Genomic DNA, 25665 nt, shown 5'->3' on the forward strand with positions numbered 1-25665 from the left:
AGCTATGTCACCTGTGTTGAAAACATGCACATGTGTAGGGACTCATAGCAGCTATGCCAGGAAAAGTGGTTATAACTATCACGCAGCACCTGGTGTGCTCAGTTCCTGCAGAAGACACCCAGTGTGTCTGCAGGAAGTCAACAGGGAATACCATCGTGTCAGCCTGGCCTTGGCTTCTGCCAGCCATTTCTTCTTGGGAGAACCTATTATCTACGGTCTTTAGACTCCCGTCCCGAACACCAATAGGCTACAGGAGACCTTTGAAAAGGGTGCGCAATGTGACTGGTTAAAATGTGAGCAGCAGTTACATCTAGCCCAGTTTTCATTGTGTAAAAATTATAGGAAAAGTGCTGTGGGTCTTTGAGTCTTGTTATCCTACTAAGCTGATATGTAAGCATCAGGTTGATCTCATTGGCGCATGAGGAAAAGTGATTGTTATCTGTAAGGAACCAGAGTCCCATGTAAAGAAGTATAAAATGGCATTCAATATTCAGTGCTCAGGTATGTAGTAAGTACTATAGTCCTATGGGGCAAATATGTAGATATTTTTAAACATTTTGCTGTAGTTGCACAATTTTTTGCATTTTTTACCTGTCATTGTTTCTTGTAATAAAACTTTTTCTGATTGGAAAAAAAAAATGAAAAAATGTGAGCAGCAGGCTTGTGGGAGGCCCCTCCAGCTCCTGTAGCTGTACAAGGCACGGCATCGCCTTAATAGCAAGCTTTGTGTGGGGTAAAGACCTCAGATTCCGCAGCCGCGTCTTGTCAAAAGGAATTTTCAAAGATTTTGAAGTATAAATGGGAAGAATATGTACTAATTATTCAGTTTCCAAGGCAACTGGGTTCCAATGAAATGTAGAGTACTCTTGAGGTTTTAGCATCTGAGAGATGATTCCAGGCCAGTGGGACACACCACATTCCACACTATTAGTCACAAAGCCAACAGCAGAGACTCCAGCCTTGAGTGCAAGAGAACAGCCGAGGCCTATGTAGCCATTGTTCTTAGGCCACATCCCAGTGGCCCTGGGCTGATCACAAGCCCTGACTGAGGGAGCTTGATCAGGGCCCCACAGGCCATGCCAGCATTGTCCTGTTGGAAGGGAAGTATACATTAAGGCATCGTGCAATGGTGACGTCTGTCTCCCAGCGTGCTTATAGTCAAAACCAAGCCATTTCTAAAAAGTCCCAATTGAGATTCTCAGCGCAGGTTGTGAGTTCCAGAACAAATGCCTATCGCAGAAGCCAGTGCTCCCCACCCCACCTCCCCCCCAACATACCATACTGGCAGTACTAGGTACCAAGTTCGGAGAGTAGAGCTTTGTCTGGGACAAGTGACTTACATCTTGGGGATTAGCTTACTTCAAATAAGTATGACTGTGGGGCCACATCTGTGCTGATTTTATAACCTCCCCCATACTCTAAACTAGGGCTCTCAATCTGTAGATGATGAACCTTTGGGGGACAGACAACCCTTGCCCAAGGGTCACCTAAGACCATCAGAAAACACAGATAGATAGATTAGGACTCATAACAACAGCAAAATTAGTTATGAAGTAGTGACAAAATAATCTTTTTTTAAGATTTATTTTATTTATTGCATATGAGTGCTTCATCTGCAGAAAAGGGCATGAGATTACATTATAGATGGTTGTGAGCCACCATGTGGTTGCTGGGAACTGAACTCTGGAAGAGCAGGCGGCGCTCTTAACCACTGAGCTATCTCTCCCGCCCCAACAAAATAATCGGATGGTTAGGAGTCAGGATGACATAAGAAACTATTAAAGGGTTGCAGCGAGAGGAAAGTTGAGAGCACAGCACACAGAGCCTTCCTTAGCCTTAACCCTTTCTAGATTCCTGCAGGAGTTTTCACAGGGCAACCCAGCTAAGGTTCCTAGAAGAAGCCCCACCCCATGCTGGGCATGAACTGTCCTGCTATGACTGAGGAAGAAATCCCGCGGGGCAGTCTGGGGCTCTAGATTTAAGTTTTTGAAAGCTAGGAAAATTATTTCATTCTTAACTCTCTTTTTCAAACTTTGGATTTTACCTTCCCAAGGGACTGAATCTTTGAATCTGTCCCCTGACCAAAAGCTGAATAGACTTTTGGTCATCCGCAGAGTGTAACTGCTATAGTCTTTCATGTGCGTCTTTCTGTTTTTGTTGTTTGTCTGAGGCAGGTTTTCTCTGTGTAGTCCTGGCTGTCCTAGACTCGCTTTGTAGACCAGGCTGGCCTCGAACTCACAGTGATCCGCTTGCCTCTGCCTCCCGAGTGCTGGGATTAAAGGCGTGCGTCTTTCTAATGGGCATCTTCCCGTGTCAATTTATTCACTCCCTGTGCAGAGCTTCTGACGTGCTACTGATAGACGAGACAAAGAACAAAGAAGGGAATCTTGAATGAGATGAGATTTTGCAGTTTGGAGCACAAAACAAACTTCTGAAATTATGTAATCACTGCTGCATTGCTGGGTCCACTTCAGAGGGTTCTGAAGGACCAATGGCCTGCCACCCACCCACAGTCCAGAACATGACAGCCTGAAGCTGGAGCCTGGTGGCAGAAGTGGCTTCCTCCTCCAGAGTGTCAAGAGAATGTTCAGAAAGCAGACGTGTTTTCTGACTGACTGACTGATAACAAGTTGGAATGTTACAGGTCCAAATGCCACCCGACGTACACCCATGGCGGGCTAACTGTAGCCATCTGAAAACCCTGTCACTGCTTCTCACCTGAACATTTTCATGTCATCTCGACCCCATCATCAGTCTCCTCAGGCTTTCACAGCACCCGTGTGACCAGACACCTTAGAACAATGACTGCTAAGAGCTTGCCTGCGTGCTGGAGGATGCTCAGCAGTTATGTATCCTACAGTAAAACACTTGAAAATCAGTGTTAACAGAACAGACTATGGCCTTAGAAGGCCTCAAAGCCAAGTAGCTGCTCAAAGCTGGGCTCTCAAGGCCTTGCTGGAGCAACAGATTTGAGAGATGGCACATGTGTTATCATTGCTAGGCACAAATGGCTGAATCACGAGGCTATGTCTGGCATTTTCTATGAGTTCTGGGAATGCTGGTCTACAGCAAGCACTTTACCAACTACCCTATCTCCTCAGATGCTGAGAGATAAATACCCTTTACATGTCTCTACTCTACACACTGAAATGAAGTAACTCAAAAGCAAGACTAAAAATCTGTGTCTCTTGACACCAGAGCACTGGTAGTCTTTTTTTTTTTTTAAGCCATAAGACAATCAACTAATCAAAAATCCCCCTCATCAACACATAATCTGATTTCTAGCAATTGATCAAAAGATTAACATTAGTAAGTTCACATGAGCAGTGAGAAATGGAATGTACAACTCTAGTCAATTAAAAGCAGTATTGGGAACTTTATTTAACTGTCACCCTATCATCGTCATCTAATACTTTTATTTTGACACATTCAGACAAGCACATTAGAAAGAAAATGTAAATTAAATATTATAAAGTGTACTGCTAATGACACATGGGCATAATACGACAGGAATATATAAGTTCAGTGGTTTTATTGCAGTTAGAAAAATTATATTATGAAAGATACAAAAAAATCAATATTATTTGTTTATGTTACAATCAGTATGCCATCTTTTACCATTATGGCTTTAAATTTTTCATTCTACCCAACAGGCGCCAAAGAATAGTTTAGTACATGCCTTAATAAAACAGTTAAAATATTTACAAATTCAAAATAGATGTTTTCATAACTGAGAAGTTCACCTGAGAATTCACTGTAACATTGCCATTTGCTTCTCTTGTTTTTCCAAGTTGTTAATGTGGCGGAGTCACCTCATGCCACCTCCACTATTCCCGCATCATGTATGTTGAACTCCTAACTTAAAATTGGCTAAGCATCAAGCTACAGTAAACTGTTATACAGCTTGCAGGTGGACAAGCAATGTCATCTCCATACTTTTTTGAACATAACAATTTATCATGATTTGCTTGTAGCTATAGTATTCAAATAAGGGGCAAAAATTTTAAGATGACATTATTGTACTGAGTCAGACATGAGAGCTTAAAAAAAAAAGTCACCAGGCACTGGGAAGGCCGGGTCATATAACAAGGAGCCATGATTGTGTGAATATGCAAAACACCAACTAAAAGCATTGTCAAAACTCTGCATGAAGGAAAAGGCATACGCTGTACACATATGATCCTATCATTTGTCTTCGGAATCCCCTCCCCCCAAAAAATATTGCCTTAAATGAAGTTTCTTAGAAAAGAAAATGTTTTTAGAAGTTCATGTTAAAATAGGCATAAATGTAAATGCTGTGCAATATATAGAAAACTTACTCACCTTGTGGCCAAAAGACAAAAGGAAAATCTTTCCTGTCCATCTAATACAACTTGAAAATCAGGAAGGTATGAGGTAGTGTAGTTCCTTGTATTACATGCTGGCTGTTAAAAGTAATGCTAAATTTTAAGAAATATTACACTTGGCCAATTACCAGACACCATTAAAATTAACCCTTAATGCTAAACTGTTCATATGTAGAGAGAAATTTAAACCAAGTGTCTTTAAAAAAAAAGAAAAGAAAAAAAAAAAAAGCCAGGCGTGGTGGTGCACACCTGTAATCCCAGCATTCCAGAGGCAGAGACAGGCAGATCACTGTGAGTCTGAGGCCAGCCTGGTCTACAGGGCCAGTCCAGGACAGCCAAGGCTACAGAGAGAGACCCTGTCTCAAAAAACAAACAAAACAACCTTTGAACTGAGGAGAGAGCTGGGTTTCATTCATCATTAAGATGGTTAAGTAATTTTCCAAAGCAAATATGTACAGTTATATTAAAGCAAAAGGTTTGACATATGTACACACAGAAACTGATGACAGACAGCTGAGTGCACAGTGAGGTAGGAAGTCAAGGGTTCCATTGGCTTCTGTAAGATGTTACACGTTGTAAACCAGAGACGTTTTCATATTATTTTACGCTATGTTGAAATCTAATATCACAAGTATCAAATAGCTGCATGGGGACACGTACACACAACCCTTTTGTAAAACACGGGATGCATCACCACAGAGTGAGCATTCTCTCCCAGGCAAACTGAGTGGCCTCTTCAAAGTTTCCACAAATTAAATTCCGATTTAATTTTCTCTTCCAAAGATGAAATACATACTACCCTGCCTCCTTCCCTGCACCCAAGAAAAAAAGGGCAACATCTGACAACTTACTATGAAAATTATGAAATATTGTTGCTGGTCCCCATAGCTTATAGCAAGCATTAGCTTGCTACCGACTTGATACCACACTCAGGGTAGTGTGTGCACTTAACGCTCTTTTGCTCTCGCGCTCCCCCTTTCTTTCTCTCCCCTCCCCGCACCTAGGCCCTTCAGTAGCTACAGCATGCAGTGAAGGTAAGTGTCTCTTTCAGATATGATGTTCTATTGACTGCTCCTCTGTACCCCGACACAGGACTACAAGTGCTGCTGGGAGCATCCCTTATTGGAGATGTTTTGAGACAGAGGTGCTTCAACTTTTCCTGTTCTCAAATAATCCACTTCTACAGAAGGTTCATGAGGGTCGGACCCTTCCCAAAGTCTTATGAAATTCCTATGTACCTTAGACATATAAAGTAGCTTTCAGAAGATTCTGAATGTACTGTCTGACTGTGACCTGCCTCATGAGATCAGGACTGGAAGAGCCCACATCTGGTATCAGCTCGGTACTTGGAACAGTTTCCAATTTTAAGGCATTTCACATTCCTTGGATAGGGATATTGAACCTGTATATACAACGTTTTGTTTCCACTGCTGAAGTCTACAGTGTGAGATTCCAGAATGGCTTTAAAAAAAAAAAATCACTGCAAAATGTTATGGGGTAACTGCTCACATTATGATCAATTTCTCTTCGGCCAACATTAATTAAGCACAAGATTGACTTTCCGAGGGCAAACCCATGATGGACTGAGACCAGATTTGATCGTTTCAAGCACCAGCAGAGCTGCGGGTCCACGTTCGCCTCCAGTAAGGCTTTTTGCAGACCAGCTCTCCACTAGGATGCTGACGAGCTGCACTTCTGGTCAGCGCAGCCATTCCTTTTGCCCTGACCCCAATGCCCTCTTGGGCATCGGTGACCTGCAATGAGACAGATGAACAGCCTCATGTGGTGTGAAGCTCTCTGGGGCCACAGCAACTATGGTTCTGGCCGGTTTGTGCACACTTGGGCCACTTTGGCCTAGTTCCCACTTCTTCCTCCATGGAACAAAAAAGTCAGGGAACAGAAAGTCCCTAACCTAGGAGTCACAGAGACTAAAGGGGGGAACAAAAGTGAGAGCAGAGAAAATGACACTTATCTACTGTATGTGCGGCCTAAAATTCTAGTCAATACTGAGGAGAGTAGAGGCCTCCAGCTCAGGCCAGCTGTGGCCTCTGACTAGGTCCTGCTGGGGGAGCCTCGCTCAACAGGTCCAGCCCATGCTGGACTTTGTGTGGAGCTGAGGAACAGAGAGTCCAGGTTCAAAGGGCATTTCTTTCCCATGTTATAGCTCTATACAAACACAGCGCTGGCATATCCTTTCCGGGTAGATGACCACTGCACGGCTTAGGGAGAGAGTTTTCTTTTTGATCAGTAGATTATCTGCAGCCCAAGAGGACCGTGTGCACATCCTTCAGGCTGCTGAGGCGGATGCTGCACTTGCCACTGTCAAAGTCATTTTGAATACTGGGAGATCACTACTTGGTGACTCTACAGTTTCTCGTGTGATTCTTTCGGCATCCAAGAGGTAAATCATGTCATGTCTCCTGGGAAACTCAAGGAGAACTCAGGGTCACTGTAAAGAGAAATCCTCTCAATAGGAAGCAGGACTGCTAAGCAAGAAGACACGGCCACAGTCGGCACTCAAGACGATGCCAGAACTTCAGCAGGAAACCAGGGGCTGCAGCTCGCTCATGCGGTTCACTCATCCGTCGTACACTTCTCAGTCATCTGCTGGCAGAAGTCTGAGATCCCGGCACTCGGCCGACAGGGCTCCAACAGCGTGGCCCGCTCCAGGGCAGCTGCAGGGGCAGGCTCGGACTCCCGCACGGGCTCCTGGCTGGCCTCGCTGCTCCCTCGCCCACAGGGAGGGGGTGCAGCTGGAGGCACGTCAGGCATGCTGAAAACTGAAGCAAAGGCTAGTTCACCACCAGGAGGACTTTTTCCTTTCTCAGAAATTAAGAAGGAAAGCGGGCAGTCTGAGGCCGAGTACTTGGCGAGGATCTGAATCTGCTCTTGACTCAGAGCGGCTTCCTTGCACACTTGTTGGCAAAGGCCGGTCAGGTTCTGCTTTGTCTCGCCCAGCGTTGACAAGATGTGGTCGCGCTCCTTCAGCAAGCTCTCCTTCTCACTTTGCTGCGCAGAGGGGAGAGAGAGAGAAGACAATGGCTCGTGTTTATTGCAGTCAAACATGCAGTACCTACAATGCCTTCTCCTTCAGCAGGACCACATGGAATGCTTCCTTTTCAACCAACTCAAACGCACACCCACGTCAGCTCAACACAGAGACTCCTGCACATCACTGCTTCGTGCAGCACTAGGCACGACAGCTAAGTCATGGAGCCAACCCAGTGTGCGACCACAGAGGAAGGGGTGATATTTAAGAACACAATGGAACTTTTTTCTGTCACAGAGAAAAATGAGGTTATGTCGTTTGCAGGAAAACAGATGCAACTGCAGTTTACATGAAGGGAATGAAGCCAGTGTTCAAAACACGAACAAGTCTAGAGGAATAAAGGAGACTAAAGGGAACAGGAGGTGAGAAAAGGAAGTGGGGGGTGTGATCGGTGTGTAATATGCACATGGATAACAGTGTCCTCGTGTAATGTAGTATAGTACCACGCACAGGAATACGTAAGCTGACAATTGAACCCACACACAGTAAATATCAAAGGCTCATAATCCTTCATCCAAAACTCCAAGAGTCAGGCCTATGCTGGAATTCACAACTTTTCACACTGTAGAAAGATAACATGGGTGTGCACACGAGTGTTCCATCATGTGTAGAGTCGCCATCACCACTGAACATCTTTATGCTTGTAAATGACACACTGATGTGTTAAATAAGGCAGAGTAGGGGATCAACTGGCCTGGGTTCTGGGATGATTCCAAGACAAACAACAGTCTAGGGTCTGGGTGTGAACTGTGGGTAAGTGTGGACCTGACTTGTGTGGAGACCAAGTGTTCCTAGATACTGTCTGCTTTCCCGAGATGTCACTGTGAGACCAAGATTCGGCCAACGATTTTAAGTATGCACCCTCAGCTACATAATCCACACGTGGTGACTTAGCAAACAGGAATAAGAGTTCAGCAGAGCCATAGACAAGATGGCTGGGAGGTGAGTCCCATAGTTTAGGGAGCGAAGGGGTTCATTTTGGGTTAATTGTTTTCATTAGTGAGGGTTTTTTGTTTTTTGCTTTGTTCTTTTTTAAATCTCTACAAGAAAGTGTACCACAATTTTTTTTTTCAAGTTTTCCTGGCCCTGGCCCTTCTGCCCACATCAGGTCTCACCACAAACTGCCTCCTCTTTCCCGTCCTACCATTTCACCCCTAGTCTGCTATGAGCTGAGCAACCTAATAATCAAGCTGCTTGTAACGTGAGAGTAAATAAATGTTACCAGAAGGTCAAAGGTTCTGCTTATGAAAATTATATGACTACTGTCTTAGGGAACCAGAGGTGACCTCTGTCTACTTTCTGCTCCCTGACAGGTCCTGGATAGCTGACGTTGCTGGAGAACACTGAGATGGGGTATTTCACAGAGATAATTTCTGCATACTTTAGGTCCCTTCTGGCACAAAAACATTTTAAAAAGTAGTAAGAGCTTTCTTGATACATATGTACTATTACAGCTTCATACAAAAAAATATCTACAGTGGAAAATGTTAAAATTATATAATATTTTTAAGTAGGCAATGAATAGGAATTCCTTTGTTATAAGCATAATATAAACTTTTATATTGCAAAGGAAGTCTTCAATTTCTTAGATTTCTAGGTTTCTTTCCAAACATAGTAAGAGTGGGTCAAGAATGAGCATGCGCATCTTGTGTGTACTGTGTACGCTGGGTCGACACTTCCTCTTACACAGAATTTGTCAGTTACAGACTTCAGATAAAATCAGTCTGCAGGTGTCAGGAACAGCACTGACTCCTCCTCCCGAGAAAGACCACGGTTAAAACCACTTGTCCCCTCTCTTCTCTGAACCTCTCAGAAGCCCGTCCTAATGGGAATAGAAACAAAAAGGACCCTTTACTCAGGTGCTGCAATACTCAAGTCTGCATCCCTCCGTTTAACTGAGATGAAGCCACTCGAACTAGCAACACAGTGAAGCCAAGTGATGCTGGACTGCGACGGTGACCCCAGGCTTCCTGCCACCAATCAGAACCATTGCTTAAGAGACTTATGCAATTCTATATTAACTATCTATATGGTCCCTCCATATCCACACTCCTGTCCCACTGAGTAAGAGATGACATTAAAATGTCCAGGAAGAGCCTGGGAGGATGGCTCAGTGGGTCAAGAGTGCTTGTTGCACAAGTGTAAGGACCTGAGTTCAAATCCCCAGAAAGCACATTAAAAAGCTAAGTGTGGCTGATGCTCTGTAGCCCCAGCACTGGGGGTAGAAAAGGGCCTTAGGATGATTGCTGTGGCTTGCTGGCCAGCCAACCAGCCAAAAATTAAAAAATAAAATCAAAAATAAAACAAAGACAGCCAGCTACAAATTTGGTGGAAGAGCCTGTCTCATGGCGGAAAGGCAGAGGGCAATGGGGAAGCGCACCTGATATCCTCCTCTGGCCTCTCATGAGCACATGGGCACACATGTGCATACACTCACACACAAGTACACACTCACAGATACACATATACCCAACACACAATTTTAAAAATAAGAATGTCTTACAAAAGATGACTTGTGCCCAGGTATACCATGAGATCTAGAATCTTCCATCTGTTCCTCACAATCCAAGCAACTCCTACCCATCCACATCTGTGACAGTTAACAGGTGTTTTTCTACTTATTCTAATTTAAAATATAAACTTACGGTGGCCAGTCAGAATAGATGATACATAGTAAACAAAAGGAAGCCAACATAATTGCTTTGTAGAGCTGTTATCAGCACCTCCCAAACAAAGGAGAAGTTGAAAGAGAACCTAGCAACTTAAGGGAGACTCTGCCTAAAATGGAGGTGGCAACAGTTCTGCACTTACTTAACATGCACCAAGCCCTAGGCTAAGTACTGGGGTCAGGAGAATGGTGTCTGAGTACCCCAACTTCAAACACAAGCTAACTTCTTAAGATTATAGTCACATGATCCTTAACAGGGACATGTTCTAAAAAATGTCTTAGGAGGCAACTGGGCCACTTTCCAAACATCAAAATGGTGCTGCCTGGGCTGAGCTGTCTCCTGTTCGCTCCTGGCCTGCAAATCTGAACGATGCGTTCCTTGCTGAAGCTGTGAGCATTTCTGTATCTGCACCTATCTAAACACAAGAGAGCTCAGTGAAGATACAGCTCAGAAGAACGCACGCCTGCACGGGCACATGCAGATTAGATGTTGCTCTGGGTTGGAGGGCAAGTGAGCGAGTCCTGGAGCATTACTGTGTACAGCAGGGCCCCTTACAACTGTATATTCAAGCTATACTGTTTGAATATGTTTGGGTTTTGTTGTTGTTGTTTTTTTGTTTGTTGTTTGTTTTGTTTTGTTGTTTGCTTCAGTAGCAAACCTAGTCTATCATAAGTTGTTTACTTTATACTTTAAGGTTTTTTTTAAACGTTTGGACTCTTGAAATAACACTTAGCTTACAATACAAAAAAAAAAAATGGGGCTGGCATAAAGTCCACATTTGTACCTAAAGTAAGTAGAAATACTGCTCAGCTAAAACAAAGTATTTTCTCTATGTCCTTAGCTTTCTTTTCCCTATTTTATTTTTTTTTTCCTTTGTAAAATATTTCATTAAAAACTGAGACAGATAGGCTAGGTGTGATGACACACGCCTTTAATCCCAGCACTTGGGAGACAGAAGCAGGCAGATCACTGTGAATACCAGGCCAGCCTGGTCTACAAAAGCCGGTCCAGGACAGCCAGGACTGTTACACAGAAAAAGCCTGTCTCAAAAAACAAACAAAACCTGAGACACATATACTGGTCCAGCTTGTACAGATCAGCAATATCAGTGTTCCTGTTGACACCTCCACACCTTGCCCCTGTGGTGGGACTTCAGGAGTGTGACACACACAGAACCCATCTTGTGACAGCACTGGTTCCTGCAGTTCAGTCCTGAGGAGCAGCCCGGGTCTCACATTGCAGAGATAGGTGCAAAGCAGTGTTCTTGGACTGTCTGTGTCTCCGTATCTCTCACACAGTAGATAACTCACACTCCTCCCTGTCAGTGACCCTGCAGGGTGGGGCGCCCGTTAGTACCACTCCATTTATTACTTGGAGGAGGGTCATGTGCCGTAAGTGGAGATCAGAGACCAGTTGAGAGAATTCTCAGTCCACCATGTGGGTCCTATGGATGAACCTCAAGCTGTCGGGCTTGGCACCAAGCTCTTTGCTCACTGGGGCAACTTGCTAGCCTGGGAGTCATCTGCTGTGGTCTACAGAAGTTACCACTTTCTACACACTTTCTCCTGTGGCTTCCCTTCCCCTGCCTCACCTTCCACACAGTGAGAGCCACCTGTGAGCTTCTCCAGTGTGGAAAGTCGGGTTCAGGGGAGCACGGCCATGATGTCACTGTACAGCTCACATTTCTACTTTAAACACCACATCTCTTACTTGTGCCAGCTTCCTGAGTCTTACTCACTGCTAAGAACTTTCTGCCCCCTCCCCTTTTTGTGTTGGAGAAAGACGTGTGGGGCAGGACAGAAATCTGTCCTATGTATGTCCCTCACTTATGCAACTAGGGTTTGTACAAATGACCAGAACGAAGAGTGGTAAAGACTGAGTGGGGTTTGAGGGATGGACAACCACAGCCCAGCAGCACCACACATAAGCCAACAGGACTTTCCAGGTACGGGCTTGTGGAAAGCGGCCAGTGAAGGAACTCAGCTGTGCTCACAGCAGCCCGCCATCAGCTACCTGCCTGGCCTGCTCTGAAAAGGCAGGATTCTCAGCTCTCTGCTATGGCTTCTGCTCTAGTCACACACGAGGGCACTAAGCCTCGTGAGGCCAGTCCTCCCTGTTCCTCTCAGGGAATTTAGAGCTGACTGCAAATGTTACCCATCCTCACAAATCCCTCAGGAGCTGGGAACAGCCCTCTCATGGGTTTCTGGTCTGGTCCCACACAATTCACAAGACCTGGCTCCGCCCTCTAGACTCCACCACCTAACAGCTTGAGTATTCGGTCCACTCTTCAGAAGGTCCTCAGTATTGGCAGCCAGAGTCCCTATCAATGCAACGGGTAAACAGGAAACTAGCTAGTTTGGTTGCTGAGGCCACACAAAGGGCTAAGGAACTACCAGCCTTGCATTGGGACGCAGTGGCCTTTCTGTAGATGAAAGGAGGCCTTCAGGGCTGAAAGGAAGAGGGCAGAGGTCCAATCAGAGTTCACAGCTGAGCTGGTCACTTTTCTGTCAACCTCACACAAACTAGGGCCATCCCAGAAAAGACCTCAACTGAAAAAACATTTGCGACAGAAGGGCTGGGGCATTCGCAGGATCAGTTATTGATGAGGAAGAGCTCCACCCACTGTGGGCAGTGCTGCCCCTGGGCAGCTGGCCTGGGTGGCTGGGCGAAGCCATGGAGGGTGAGTCCATAAGCAGCACTCCTGTGTGACCTTCTGCCTCAGCTCTCGCTTCCAGGTTCCCGCCTTGACTCCCTTCTCCAGATGGTGGGCTGTTGGAATTTGCTTGTGGTTGGGGTGTTCATCCTAGCACTAGTAAGTGAATTACCACACAAGTTAGGAGGAGACATCAGGAAGGAAGTTTACTTACTGAGTGTAAGTAAACTATGAAGCAGGCGTAACAAGAACTAGCTGGTATTTACTGGCTCTCACTCTACAGTACGTAATTGTTGGAAGTCCTTCTGAAATCATTTGCTCTTTGCAAATGAACATCGTAACTATATAGTAAATAACATTCTCCCACCTACACCTTAGACTGCATCTCCTACCCTCCTTACTACCCTGCATAAATGAATTCTGCTTAAAAAAAAGAAAAGTTACCCACCAACCTAATATCTGCCTTCAGTCCCCAAAATGGGCCCTTTGAGCCAGGCAACGGGGAACTGCAAATACACAGCACATTGCCTGTACATAAAATAAAGTAAGTCTTCCTCAGTCTTGTATATCTTTAGGAGTGTGAGAAAACTGGTGAATGTTACAGAGGACTGTAAGTGATGATCAGTTGGGGAGAGATCGTAGCGGAGGAAGCAGAAGCAAGCACTCTAGTTCAATCATAAAATAGTCCCTGTAAGCCAACAGTACACTGCAGTAACCAACAAGCAGCACTGCCAGCTCAGCCAGAGCTGAACTGGGACATACGAGAGACTACAGCGTAAAGGCATGCGTAGGCCCTGCTGGCTGTGTGAGTCTGCTCTGTGGTCCTAGGGCTCTGGTCTGTGTTCTCACCCGGATTTCCCCTTCATCCCTTTACAGTTTTACTGTACCTTCTCCCTAACGTATGTGCACAGCATACACATAATAAAAATATTATGTTTTAACTACTCTTAAAACCATAAAGACTTCTTTTTATAACCTTATACTGTTTCTATTCTTACTCAGAACTACATGCTTGAAGGCCGCTTATAAACACAACTTTAACCTTTCACCCTTGACTAGCAAAAACACAGAACTAGTATTTGAGGACCCTCTGTCCTGTCTCCAGGCTGCTGCCCTGTTGCCTGGCCCTGCCTCAGCTGGCCTAGCCCCGTATCTGTCCTCACACACGGTGCTTTCTTCCAACGACCACAAGAGGAAAACAGAAATGGGAACAAATTAATACATCCTCCAGTGTACTCTGTGCTGATGCGGGCGCAGAGCCGTCCAGCAAGCAGGTGGTCCTCGCGCTGAAGATCGCGCTGCAGTGCAAAGGCTTCTCCTCAAAGCACAGTAACACATCCGAACTTCCCCCTTGGCAGAGACACAACAGTTCATCCGCTTGGTTTTGGTATCAACCAAAACAGGTAATTCAGGTTCACAGTTCCACCCAACCGGAAAATAAGCTTTTACAGGCATCAAACATCATAGATTAAAGTGCTGTGTAATTGCTTTAATCTTTATTCAACCACTAAGGATTAGACAGAACAGCAATTAAATTGAAAAAAAAATCATTAAAAATAAAATTTCCAGAAATAGTTTCCCACCTACACATTTTAGTATATCATGCTAAAACTGTAGAATGCATACACAATCAAAATAGTCAAAAGAAAACATTATTTTGTATCTTCTAATCTTTCTGAACATGTCCTAATTTCTTTTAAATGGTATTTGAACCCTGAACCTTACCTTGGAATTTAAGTAGCTATTCTACAACAGAAAGGTCTGGGAGTTAGTAACAACTTACCAGCTTCCCCCACTGACCAGCTCCTCCCATTGACCAGCTCCTCCCACTTACCAGCTTTCCACACTGACCAACTCCGCCCACTTACCAGCTCCTCCCACTGACCAACTCCGCCCACTTACCAGCTCCTCCCACTGACCAGCTCCTCCCACTTACCAGCTTCTCGATCTCTGACTCAAGGTTCTGGATGCAGTCAAGTTTCCGCTTGCGGCAGCGCTGCGCAGCAATTCTGTTCTTACTCCTTCTGCGGATGTCATGGATGCAGTCCAGCTGTTCTGGGGTCAGTTTGTGCATTTTCAACAAGGACTGGAAATCATTTCGTGAGAGTGAAATTATTCGTTGAGCGTTAAATGGCAGCTTCACCTAGAATGTAAAATAAAAAACATTAGGAACCACTACAACGACAACAATGAAGACATGCGCTACGCAGTAGCTACAGGTGAAGACACGCGTTACATTTTTCAGAGAGTTTAACACATTACAAAAGAGCTCAGACTTTGGCGCTGGAGGTACAGCTCAGGGGGTTCAGACTGCTCCCTGACCCTGCGGAGGACCCGAGTTCTGTGTCGGGCTCCCACGTCAGGCAGCTCACACCTGCCTGTATCTCCAGCTCCATGGGATCCAACGCCTGTGCTCTCTGTGGACCTCAGAATACACGTGCACATACCCATACAGGGACATACATACATACATATCTAAAGAAAATAAAGCCTTAAAAAATAGGCCTCTGGCCAGGTGTGGTGGCTCTCGCCTTTAATCCCAGCCCTTGGGAGGCAGAAGCAAGTGGATCTCTGACTTCAAGGCCAGCGTGGCCTACAAAGTGACAGCCAGGGCTACACAGAGAAACCCTGTCTTTTTTTAAAAAAAAATGGGGGGGAGGGGCTCTGTTCTCCAGTTTCTACATAATCAACCCCAACAAGAGCTAACAGTCCACCTGACACTCCTAAGCCTGGGAAAGTGTTCAGAAGTCAAACACTTCCGCAAGGCAGACAGACCAGCCAAACAGTGATGCACTGAAACCGGAACTGATCTTCCTACCCATGTGCAGCAGAAATTTTACTATCTACTATGTTAACAGCATCCTCAAGTGTCTGCGTAAAGTATTTTTAATTATGCTCATCTCCCGAAATAAAGTCCGTTTTATCTTAGAATATTGCCACATGGCAAGGACACAACACAGTTTTAGTCTAAGTACACGCCAGGCATTTCTATAGCACTGCAGGAAATTTCTTTTCTATCAAAAATGTAGCTTTCTGTGACGTATTTTAAAAGCTATTCATCTCACTTGCTGATGAAGAAACAGCAAGAACAAATTAGGAGTATTTTTTCTCCCTAGAATATGTTTTGGTCTGTTTTGGTGGTTCCGGTGCCCGAGCCCCAGGGCCTTACAATCCCTCCCTTTCCAGGAAAAAGCAGCCGATGCAGATTTATGCCATCTGAGCGCTACAGCACAAAAGACAAAGACGAAAAATGGCATGTCAGGGCTGGCAGGAATCAGTACAGCTGCTGTGAAAACCAGCATCAAGTTTTCACAAGCATTAAAAACGTGTGCCACACAGCTAGTGATCCTACTCAGTGCAGAGGAACTGAAGTCAGAGCCCACAGTGATGTTTGCCTTCATTCGTTCACTGCGGCATTCGCATCCCCAAGCGCCGAGATGGAGACCGTGTGGACATCCACACACAGTGAGTGAATAAGGGAAATGTGACGTGTATGTACAGTGCGTATAAAAAGGAAAGCCTGCTATCTGAAGAGCATTATACTAAGTGAAATAAACCAAATTCCACAGAGTCACTCCTACGTTATCTCACCTACTACAGTTGATAACTGAAACTGCCAAACCAAGGGCTGGGAGGTGGGTAGTGGGACACAAAGTGTTGAGTGAGTTTTGGTTTTTTGAGACAGGGTCTCTCTGTGTTAGCCTTGGCTGTCCTGGACTCGCTTTGTAGACCAGGCTGGCCTAGAACTCAGAGCGATCTGCCTGCCTCTGCCTCCCGAGTGCTGGGATTACAGGCGTGCGCCACCACAGCCGGCCGGCCTTGAGTGAGTTTAAATTACAGAAACGTGTTATAGAGCTACGCTGTGCTAATACAATGACTGTAGCTAACAACGCCATGCTGTACACTCAGGGACCCTTACGAGGACTGGCCTCATGTTTTACAAACTCAAAATGCAGGTAAAACCCACACACAAAAAGGAAAACGGATGACTAAAAGTTATTTATAAAAGCAAAGTGAGAATTGCCACTATAAAGAGAAAACTGAGTTTTGAAGACTCAAGCAACCTAATTTCTAATACACGGGTCCCTACTTACTATTATGGAACCAGCATCTCACAGAAAACAGGAATTAAGTAGTAAGTACAAAGCTGTACATACTAAATGCACAGATCAAGCTTGGTGTGGCTAATGCCAGTCAGTAGCTACACATCATTCATGATAAATTACTAAGATATTTGTTAAGGCCAGGCGGAGGTTATGCATGCCTTTAATCCCAGCACTCGGGAGGCAGAGGCAGGTGGTTTGCTGTGAGTTCGAGGCCAGCCTGGTCTACAAAGCGAGTCCAGAACAGCCAAGGCTACATGGGAAAACCAGTCTCAAAAAAACCAAAAACAAAAAACAGAAAAAAAAACCCTAAAAACGATATTCATTAAATGAATACCTGAAATGACTAAATAAAAATATAAATAATAAATAAAAGCAATTGCTAAGAAAAATTAAGTCTAAGAAAACTTTCCCTATATACTACAGTCCAGCAGCAACTCTCACAGCCAACCACAGCTCACCAACACAGACCAGTCTCAGATTTGACAACCTGTAAGTTACGGATACTACAGACTACATGGTATCTTCACCTAAAAGTCACTGTTAACCACAATGACGGAATCGCTATCCCACCTGTGATGTGCATTTCCCCCGTGACTAATCCACACACACCAGTGTGAGGTATGTGCACACGACAGCCTTTCAAACTCACTACACTCCATCTCACCGTGCTGGAGTTTGTCAAGTGGTCTCTTCCTGCCTCCCTGCCTCCGTCCCTGCGTCCCTGCGCCAGGTGCAAGAGTACCTCTCAATGAATGGCTGTCTGATTATTGAGAGCACACTTTCACTCACCTCACACTCCTGCTCCCTGGCAGAACAGGACTCGCTGTCGCCCTCCGTGTCGGTCTCTGAGTCCTCACCCAAGCTAATCACACAAGCATATGGACAAGGGTCCGGCTGAGGCTCCGTGCCATAATCGTAGTTTCCGATTTCCAAGTTGCTTGAGCAGCCTTCAGAACTCAGAGTACTTATAAAGGGGCAGTTGACGGAGCTGAGCGTTGTGAAGGTCCGCTGGCCTGGCTCGGGGCTCTCGCTGATCCTGATGCCCAACCAGGGACACTCAGACCGCCTTTGTGAGTAGCCCTGTTCTGAGCTGTCTTTGGCTGCGGCAGGTGACAATTGCATTTGGCAAGGAGAGTCCGTGCTACAAATGTCATTCCAAAAGCCTTTGGCCAGGTGCTCTGCCACTTCCCGCTCCACGCTACTCCGATCACCGGATGCCAGGCTGCTGCTGTCTTCTTTGGGGCCCATGTCAGATTTCAGGTATAAATCCTGATTTTCAAGTGGCTTCTCTTCTTGGGCTTCTGGAACCGACATAGGCTTTTCTGTTTTCACTGTTTTACTTTGCATCCCAGCAAAGCCCGCATCACCTGACTGGTCGTACGTGTGTAAGACAGACAAGGGATAGAACCCATGAGGATCTGCAGAACTCTGAGGCAAAGGAGGCACTTCTGCCTGCTCTGCAGGGCACTGAGAGGTGGGGTCTTTGCACTTTGGCTCTTCTGTCTCCATGGCTGCCTTCGTTCCTTCACATTTTAAAATCACTTGCAAATCTGCACAGCCCTGCACTCCCCCTAAACACTCAAGTTCGGATGCCTCATTTGGTTGGACAGAAGCGGCACGGACATCTTTGATGGCAGAGTCTAGGGTACTACGGATTTTGTCAGTTCCAAATGCTTTCTGGAACTTTCTGTATTTGGGGCATAAAGATGGCAATGCCAGGGCTCCATCCTTTTCCAAGCACGGGGACTGGCACGTCTGAGTGACGCTGTCTTGGAGAGGAGGGGATGCTTTCACATTGCCCCGACACATTTGGGGGTCACACTGAGGAGTCTGAACATTTTTCTTTTCCAATAATTCCTCTGCTTCATCAATTTCTAGGTCTTTCTGTTCGGAAAGTGAAAACGTAAAGTCTGCTTTCCGACACTGTGAGGAGAAGCATTTTTTCCTCGCGCATTCCTGCTGCTCTGCGGTGGAGTCCGAAAACTTAAACCTGAGAAACTGAAAGCAGGATTCCTCGATGTTGTGTACGCTTAAAAGCTCCACGCACCTGCACACTTCGTCAACATTGTCCTTGCTTAAAATGAGTTTGGCAGTGTAGGCAAACTGAATTAAAGGTTCAAATCCTTTAACTGTTACCTGTTGGTACACAAGACGGAAAAAAAAAAGCAAGTCACTTAGCAGCTGTCTAGCCGTGACCACAGACGTAGGAAAGCAAGAGGCAGACACAAACTTCTCTGTGGTCTTCAAGCAGGCACTTTAATCTACTACAGCGGTTCTCAAACTGTCCGTCGCAACCCCTTTGAGAGCAAACAAGTTTTTCAGAGGGGGCCGCATATCAGGTGTCCTATATACCAGATATTTACATTATTTAACTCATAAAAAGTACCAAAATTATAGTTATGAAGTAACAATGAAAATAATGTTATGGCTGGGCATGGTGGTGCACACCTTTAACCCCAGCACTCGGGAGGCAGAGGCAGGCGGATCTCTGTGAGTTCGAGGCCAGCCTGGTGTACAAAGCAAGTCCAGGACAGCCAAGGCTACAGAGAAACCCTGTCTCAAAAAACCAAAAGAAAGAAATAAAAAAGAAAATAATGTTCTGGTTGGGAATCACCACAGCATGAGGAGCTGCCATTAAAGGGTCGTCGCAGCATTAGGAAGGCTGAGAACAACTGCCCTAGGAAATGCAAACCTAAGGGAGACGGACAGAGCAGAGTCCAACCTCATCAACAGGACTAACCCTCACTTTAGGAACTCTGTACCAACACAGGGGACTCACTGAGACAGCACCAAGACTGCCCCATGTGGAAACAAGTCCTCTAAGAAACAGAGCGCGACCAACGCACCACAGCCCTGCCAGAAGGACAATGACTTTGCCAGGTGTCTGAGGCTAAACAGCTCCCAGAGGAGGCCAAACGACATCAACAACAATAAACTACAGAGGGGAAGTTTTAAGAATTTTTAAAAACTTGAAAAGTCCTTATAAAAATGCACCTAAGCACTGGCTGAAGAGAGAGTCAGAGACCGCGGGCACTTGCAGCTGCTGCAGGGGGTCTCAGCTTGGTTTCCACCACCCATATGGACAGGCTCACAAATGCCTGTAACTCCAGCTCTGGGAGACTGGATGCCTTTGTTGGCATTGTACTCACATCACACCGCTACACACACACACACACACACACACACCCCTAAAAAAATAAATAAATAAACAAATCTTTTTTTTTTTTAATGGAAGTACTGGCAGGCACAGTGGCGCACGCCTGTAATCCCAGCACTCGGGGAGGCAGAGGCAGGTGGATCTCTGTGAGTTCGAGGCCAGCCTGATCTATTAAGTGAGTCAGTCCAGGACAGCCAAGGCTACACAGAAAAACCCTGTCTCGGAGGGGTTAAAAAAAAAAAAAAGAAAAAAGAAAAAGAAAGAAGAAAAAGGAAGTACTGTCTTGTGCCAAATACATGTAATAATCACATTTTTAATGATCCAGACTATAAAGGTTCTACAACTCTGTCTCCGTGCGCCTTCAGCAGACTCAAGGGCACTGGGCAGCAGAACCTTTAAGCAGACAGTGTGCATTTATACTGAGACTGTATTTGCAAGGCTGAAAACGTGCAGAGAATATTCACCCTTGGTTAAATCTTAAGAGTTACTTACTATCTGACCAAAATACTAAGCTTCTCCTAAAACACACTAACCTTGCAGCATTTAGCTTGAAACAGCTAAAAATAAAATGCACACCACCAAATTCTTTAGAAAGAACAAAACTGGGTCATTCTCAATGCCTGTGGGAATGTCAAATAAACACCCACTTTAAAAAGCCACTTGGTAGTTCCTTCTAAAACTAAATGCATGACCACCATACGACCAGAAATTGCACTCCCAGCTTTCTTTCTATCCCTTGTAAAGGAAAACATGCTTTCACAAAAACTCTGTATCAACTTCTTTCTGTAGCAGATAAAAGCTGAAATCTCAGTTCCTACCATGGGGGAAAAAAAATTCTAAAAAGAAAAATTAAGATGAAACTATCATAGTGGTCATCAGCCTCAGACAATAAGCTATTGACACAGGAAACTGGGACGACCCTTAGGGGTAAAGGTCACGAACACAAAGGGTCCCTTTCACATGACAACTTCACAGAGAGAGGGCAGATTAGTAGCTGCCAGGGCCTGGAGACAGAGGAGGGAAAGGGAGTGTGTGGGCCGCGTGTGGGAAGGACTTAGTATAAGCACATGGGACCTTGGTGCTCACTGTTCTGGACCCTAAGTGGTGTTGAATACAGGACCCATCACAGGATCCATCACAGAACCCACCACGGAACCTAAGTAATGCGTGTAACAGTACGGCCATCTGACTTGTAGGAGTGGACTGTGTCCTGGGGGAATAGTCTTCATCTTTCACAACGTTAGCCAGGGACCACCGAGCAAAGTCTACAAGGAGACTCTCTATTACTCCTTACAACTACACCAAGTTTATCATTACTGAATACACATCTCAATTAAAAAAAAAAAAAGCCAAACCTACCAAATAATATATGCAATTTTTCAATCTGTCGCTGTGGTGAAACAGCTCAAATATTTGAAAACCTGTGATTTGTAGTCGGGTCAGAATGAACGCGAGGCATCCAGATATGCACGTTATACATACATGTGTGTAAGCATATGTCTTCTGTCAAAAATCCATTAAGCAAACCTGTGGAGCCTCGTTCAACAGTCTGAAGTATAAACCATAGAAAGCGCACCACCACTGGGATTGAGGCACTTCTGTAAGATCAGTGGTAGGGTACCCCAGAGTCACACCCCAGCACTGCAGCCATAGCCGCACAGGAGATGCAGCACCAGCCACAAGCTCCCCTGTGGGTCAGTTTGGAGACTGTCTAATTACACACCCAACAGGGACCATCTACACGACTTCTCATACACAAGACGTTCTACACACTTCCTCCTACTCCCCTTAAAACTCCTTGTGTCCAAAGTCAAAATACGCAAACAGCATTGACTGCCAAAGCACACACTCCAGTAGGCAGAGCCAGGAAGATTGAGTGTGGCCAGCCCTACCTCGCCTCAGACAAGCTCCTTGAAGCTGGGGAAGTGACACAGTCCCTAATATTTACAAGCCTGAACTATACGGACGGGATGGAAAAGTGTATGTAAAACAGGGCTCTACCGTAAGACAACAAACTACTTTTTTTTTTAACATTCATTTATTTGTTGGGAGGGAGACGTGGGAGGGTGTGTGCCAACATGCACGTGGAGGTCAGAGGACAACTTGCAGGATTTGGCTCTCTCCTTTCACCAGTGAGTCCAGGGAACTAAACCCAGGCCAACAGCTTGGCAGCAAGTGCCTTCACCTGCTGAGTCATCTCACTGGCCCAGACAACATACCACTCCTTTCATCCCAAAGCCCAGACAATGTTAAGAAAAAAGAAATTGGGAGAAAAGCACACTACCCCGTGCCTACTTTTCATGGGATTTGTGTTGGGACAGACAGTGCACACACTCTTAACCTGTGTGTTGTCCCTCACAGGGACAGAGCCATAGAGCCAGCCCTCCCTAAGGCAGAACCTTTCCAAATGCCTGTAATCTATCTGGTGGACTAAGATGTAGGCATTACAGCAACAAGTATTAACATCCAAAGTGACAGCTTTCTGCCCCGGCCTATGGGATTCGACTAAAACTCGGGAGGAAGGTCACCTGCTGAAAATGCAAGACACAAAGAAGGAGAGCAAGTCTGATTGATCACACTCTCAAACTTTATTAGTCAGGCAGCAGCTTTTATAGTCAGACGGCAGGGAAGCATATTGCTATAGCAACCCAGCTGCATGCTTTTCTCAAAACACAGGGAATTCCAGGCAGGGTCATAATGTCCTGCCACACAGGGTATCTTGCTCTGTCTTTATCTAGCTTTAGTCTAACTGCTGACTCACAACAGGGTCGCTCCATCTCTATCTGTCTTTAGTCTAACTGTTGACTCACAACAGGGTCAGCTAGTTCCTGGTGAAAGGCAAGCTTTAGGAAAGACAGAGACTTAAAGGTGCAGACTTGGACAAGATGGCTGAACACTGGCCATATGGCCTATTGTCCTCAACAGTTTTCCATGTACATATTCCTGTAAGAAAAGCCAGAGAAGGGATGCTCTGGTAAGGTTCCTTGGGATGCCCATCTCCTCCCGAGACTACAGTTTGTTTCCGTTTGTAACCAGAAGGTAGCTAGGTAACAACAACAGGTTATAATCGCCAGCGCTGTGGCCCCTCACCTCTTCAGGCAGTGAGATGGTGAGCTCGGCAGCATCAGTCTGGCCTACGATCCTCGAGTGGAAGTAGCCGCTGCATGCAGCCAGCACCGAGCGGTGGGCTCGGAACCTCTGGCCCTCCACGAGGACAGTGACATCGCACAGCACATCCTTCTTCCGCTGGTCATTGAGGCTGAGCAAGACGCTGGTGCTGTGCACAGAGGACTCGTAGACAAACACTGCGCTCTCACTCACAGACATCCTGGGTGGCAAACGGGATCAGGGAGAGCAGTGGAAAGCATGCTTCTCGATGTAACCGACCTGCAAACACACATGGAAGATGTCACCTAACAAATCCTGTGAAGCGTGTTTTAAATGACAAACTGTCAATATAAATTAAAACAGGTACTTGTCGTATTTGTCACTGACACAACAAATGGAAAAGAAAAGTCTCCGGAGGATCAATCTAAACTCATTCAACAAACCTCAAGTAAAGTGGGCTGATGATAGTAACTCTAATTTTAACAAAAAGATCTTTGAGAGAAAGCATAAGACCTTCCTGAGCCCAGGACAGGTTTGACTGCAGCAAACGCCTGCAGCAGGAATCAAGGCAGTCCATGGGTGTGTCGAGCGTGGGAAGGGCACATATTGGGGTGGGACCCCCCATCCTCCGTGTCCCATTCACCCATGATGAGGAGGGATTAGGCAATGACTGTGCCTTCTATGCAGAAGTTCCACCAGCACACGGTAAAGTGGGTTCAGCAATGCAGGAAACAGGCTCCCATGTGCGGGGACCCATCTTCGAAGTCGCTTTCCACTCTGGGAGGCCAGAGTCAGGCAAAGCCACGATACCAACAACAACAACAAGGTTTATCATACACAGAAAGCCTGGGTATCCTCAAAAATGTTACAACGTAAGAGAAAGGCATCACAATCTATTTGGACAGCAAGTGGCTTCCAAACATTTTTGATCACATGCACAATGCTGGCACTCACAGAAAGGAAGTACCTCAAATACACACGTGCATATTTATTATCTTTGATTTGACTATTCTGATATATATATATATACACTCTGAGACACACGAGAAACTGTAGCGTCTAAGAGGTGACATTTTCCTGCAGCACACCCCTCCCCCATGGCCTGTATTGAGCACTCCCAGTAGTGTGCACCCCACTATAAAACAGATGAAGTGCATAAGCCCCCCTGTTTCGCTGTCATTTCTCCTGACATCTGATTCACTGTCTGGCCCCAGAGGGTCAGTGAAGGAGACACTGCCATGCTTTCAGCCTTAGAACAAGACAGGGAAGAAAGGAAAAGTCAGAACTACTGAAGTTCAGTCAAAGCACAGGTGGGGTCCACCTCCAAGTCCTGCTGTGTTCGCTGCAAACAGACAAAAACCAATCCATGAATTCTCTTCAACTTCCGTCAGCTTTTACACAAGCATATGGTTAGGCTCCATAGATGTGTGAAGGAAGGCACGGTTTTTCAGTAGGTGGTTAAGCTCGGCTTCAGGACACAGCCTTCCTGTAGCTGACCCAGCACACCACACACAACAGCATTGGTGGCATCAGCATTAAACGTGAGGGTGAGCACAACTTTACAGAAGGCGCAGTCAGAAGCTTCTTAAAATGGTTCTTTATGTTTCAGCTATCAACAAAAGTCGTTAACTAGGAACTGCCAGAAATAGTAAAGATTAGCTTTCCAGACATCCTGTTATCTTCTCTGGATAGAGCCAGGAGTTCCTCCTTCAAGGCTGTCGTCCACACTGGCCTGCCAAGCAAGGCCACCTCCACAGCTACCACCTGCCCTGTGACGGCTCTTAAACCCCCCTGCCAGCCAATTTAAAGGCCTTTAAAGGCCTATTAACCTTACACTTATCACTGTTATTCTGGTGAACGCTGCACGACCAAGTAAAAGCATAAAAGCCTCGAGACTGCTGTTGTCATCCGTATGTGATGCCAGGAGCTTGGTACTGACCATCAAAGTAAAATACATGCCCTGTCTCCACCCACAGTGGCTTTCCAACTTGCCATGTTTCTCCTCCCCTTGGAAACCCAAAATTGGGCATGGCACACCATAACCTAAAGGCTCTTTGGATTCCAAGGTGACACCAGCAAAAGCAACCCCCGTGGCCTGATCCTGCCTGCCGGCCCATTGCTTCTGAGGTACAAGGGGCCAGAAAGAGTCACTCCTCGTGTACCACCCCTGCTCAGGCATTTTTCAGCAACAGATTACATCACAGGTTCACATCCCTTGGGCAGCATGCCAACCCCAAGTGCTATGAACCACAGTTGAGAGCAGCTAGCATCAGAAAGTAAAATGAACCCCATGAGGACCCAGGCTCTCTACTGGTGGACAAGTGCAGGCCCCGTTAGGGATTTCACTGTTCCCGTGAACCTCTGGGAGTCACTGCTCACACTTTTCTCAGCCAGATACATATAAACAATTACACAGTTCTATGCCGGGTCCTGGTGCCTCTGCCCTTACCACTGAGGTCTATCCTTGTCTCCAGCTCTCACCCAAGCACTCATCAAGTCCTGGTTGTACAAATGCTCATCCTTCCACATGGCCCCCAAGCGTACGCATGTACCAATGTAGTTACATAAAATTTAAAA

General features: G+C 45.7%; 1 protein-coding gene across 6 annotated transcripts in view; it reads right to left on the reverse strand.

The window, feature by feature from the left end:
- Positions 1 to 3352: 3352 nt before the first annotated feature.
- BACH1 (BTB domain and CNC homolog 1) overlaps positions 3353 to 25665 on the reverse strand; it is a 39773-nt gene continuing 17460 nt past the window's right edge. For all 6 annotated transcript variants that reach the window (XM_084800832.1, XM_084800834.1, XM_084800835.1 and 3 more), the window contains 4 exons: positions 23071 to 23367; positions 17613 to 18959; positions 14654 to 14860; positions 3353 to 7355 (listed from right to left, as the gene is read on the reverse strand). In XM_084800832.1, coding sequence (XP_084656958.1) covers positions 6921 to 7355; positions 14654 to 14860; positions 17613 to 18959; positions 23071 to 23307 — 2226 coding nt within the window. In that variant the 5' untranslated portion in view covers positions 23308 to 23367 and the 3' untranslated portion in view covers positions 3353 to 6920. The remainder of the gene's footprint in view (positions 7356 to 14653; positions 14861 to 17612; positions 18960 to 23070; positions 23368 to 25665) is intronic.

The sequence above is a fragment of the Acomys minous genome (genome assembly GCF_964271855.1).
Source record: "Acomys minous genome assembly, chromosome: 11".
Lineage (NCBI taxonomy): Eukaryota > Metazoa > Chordata > Mammalia > Rodentia > Muridae > Acomys > Acomys minous.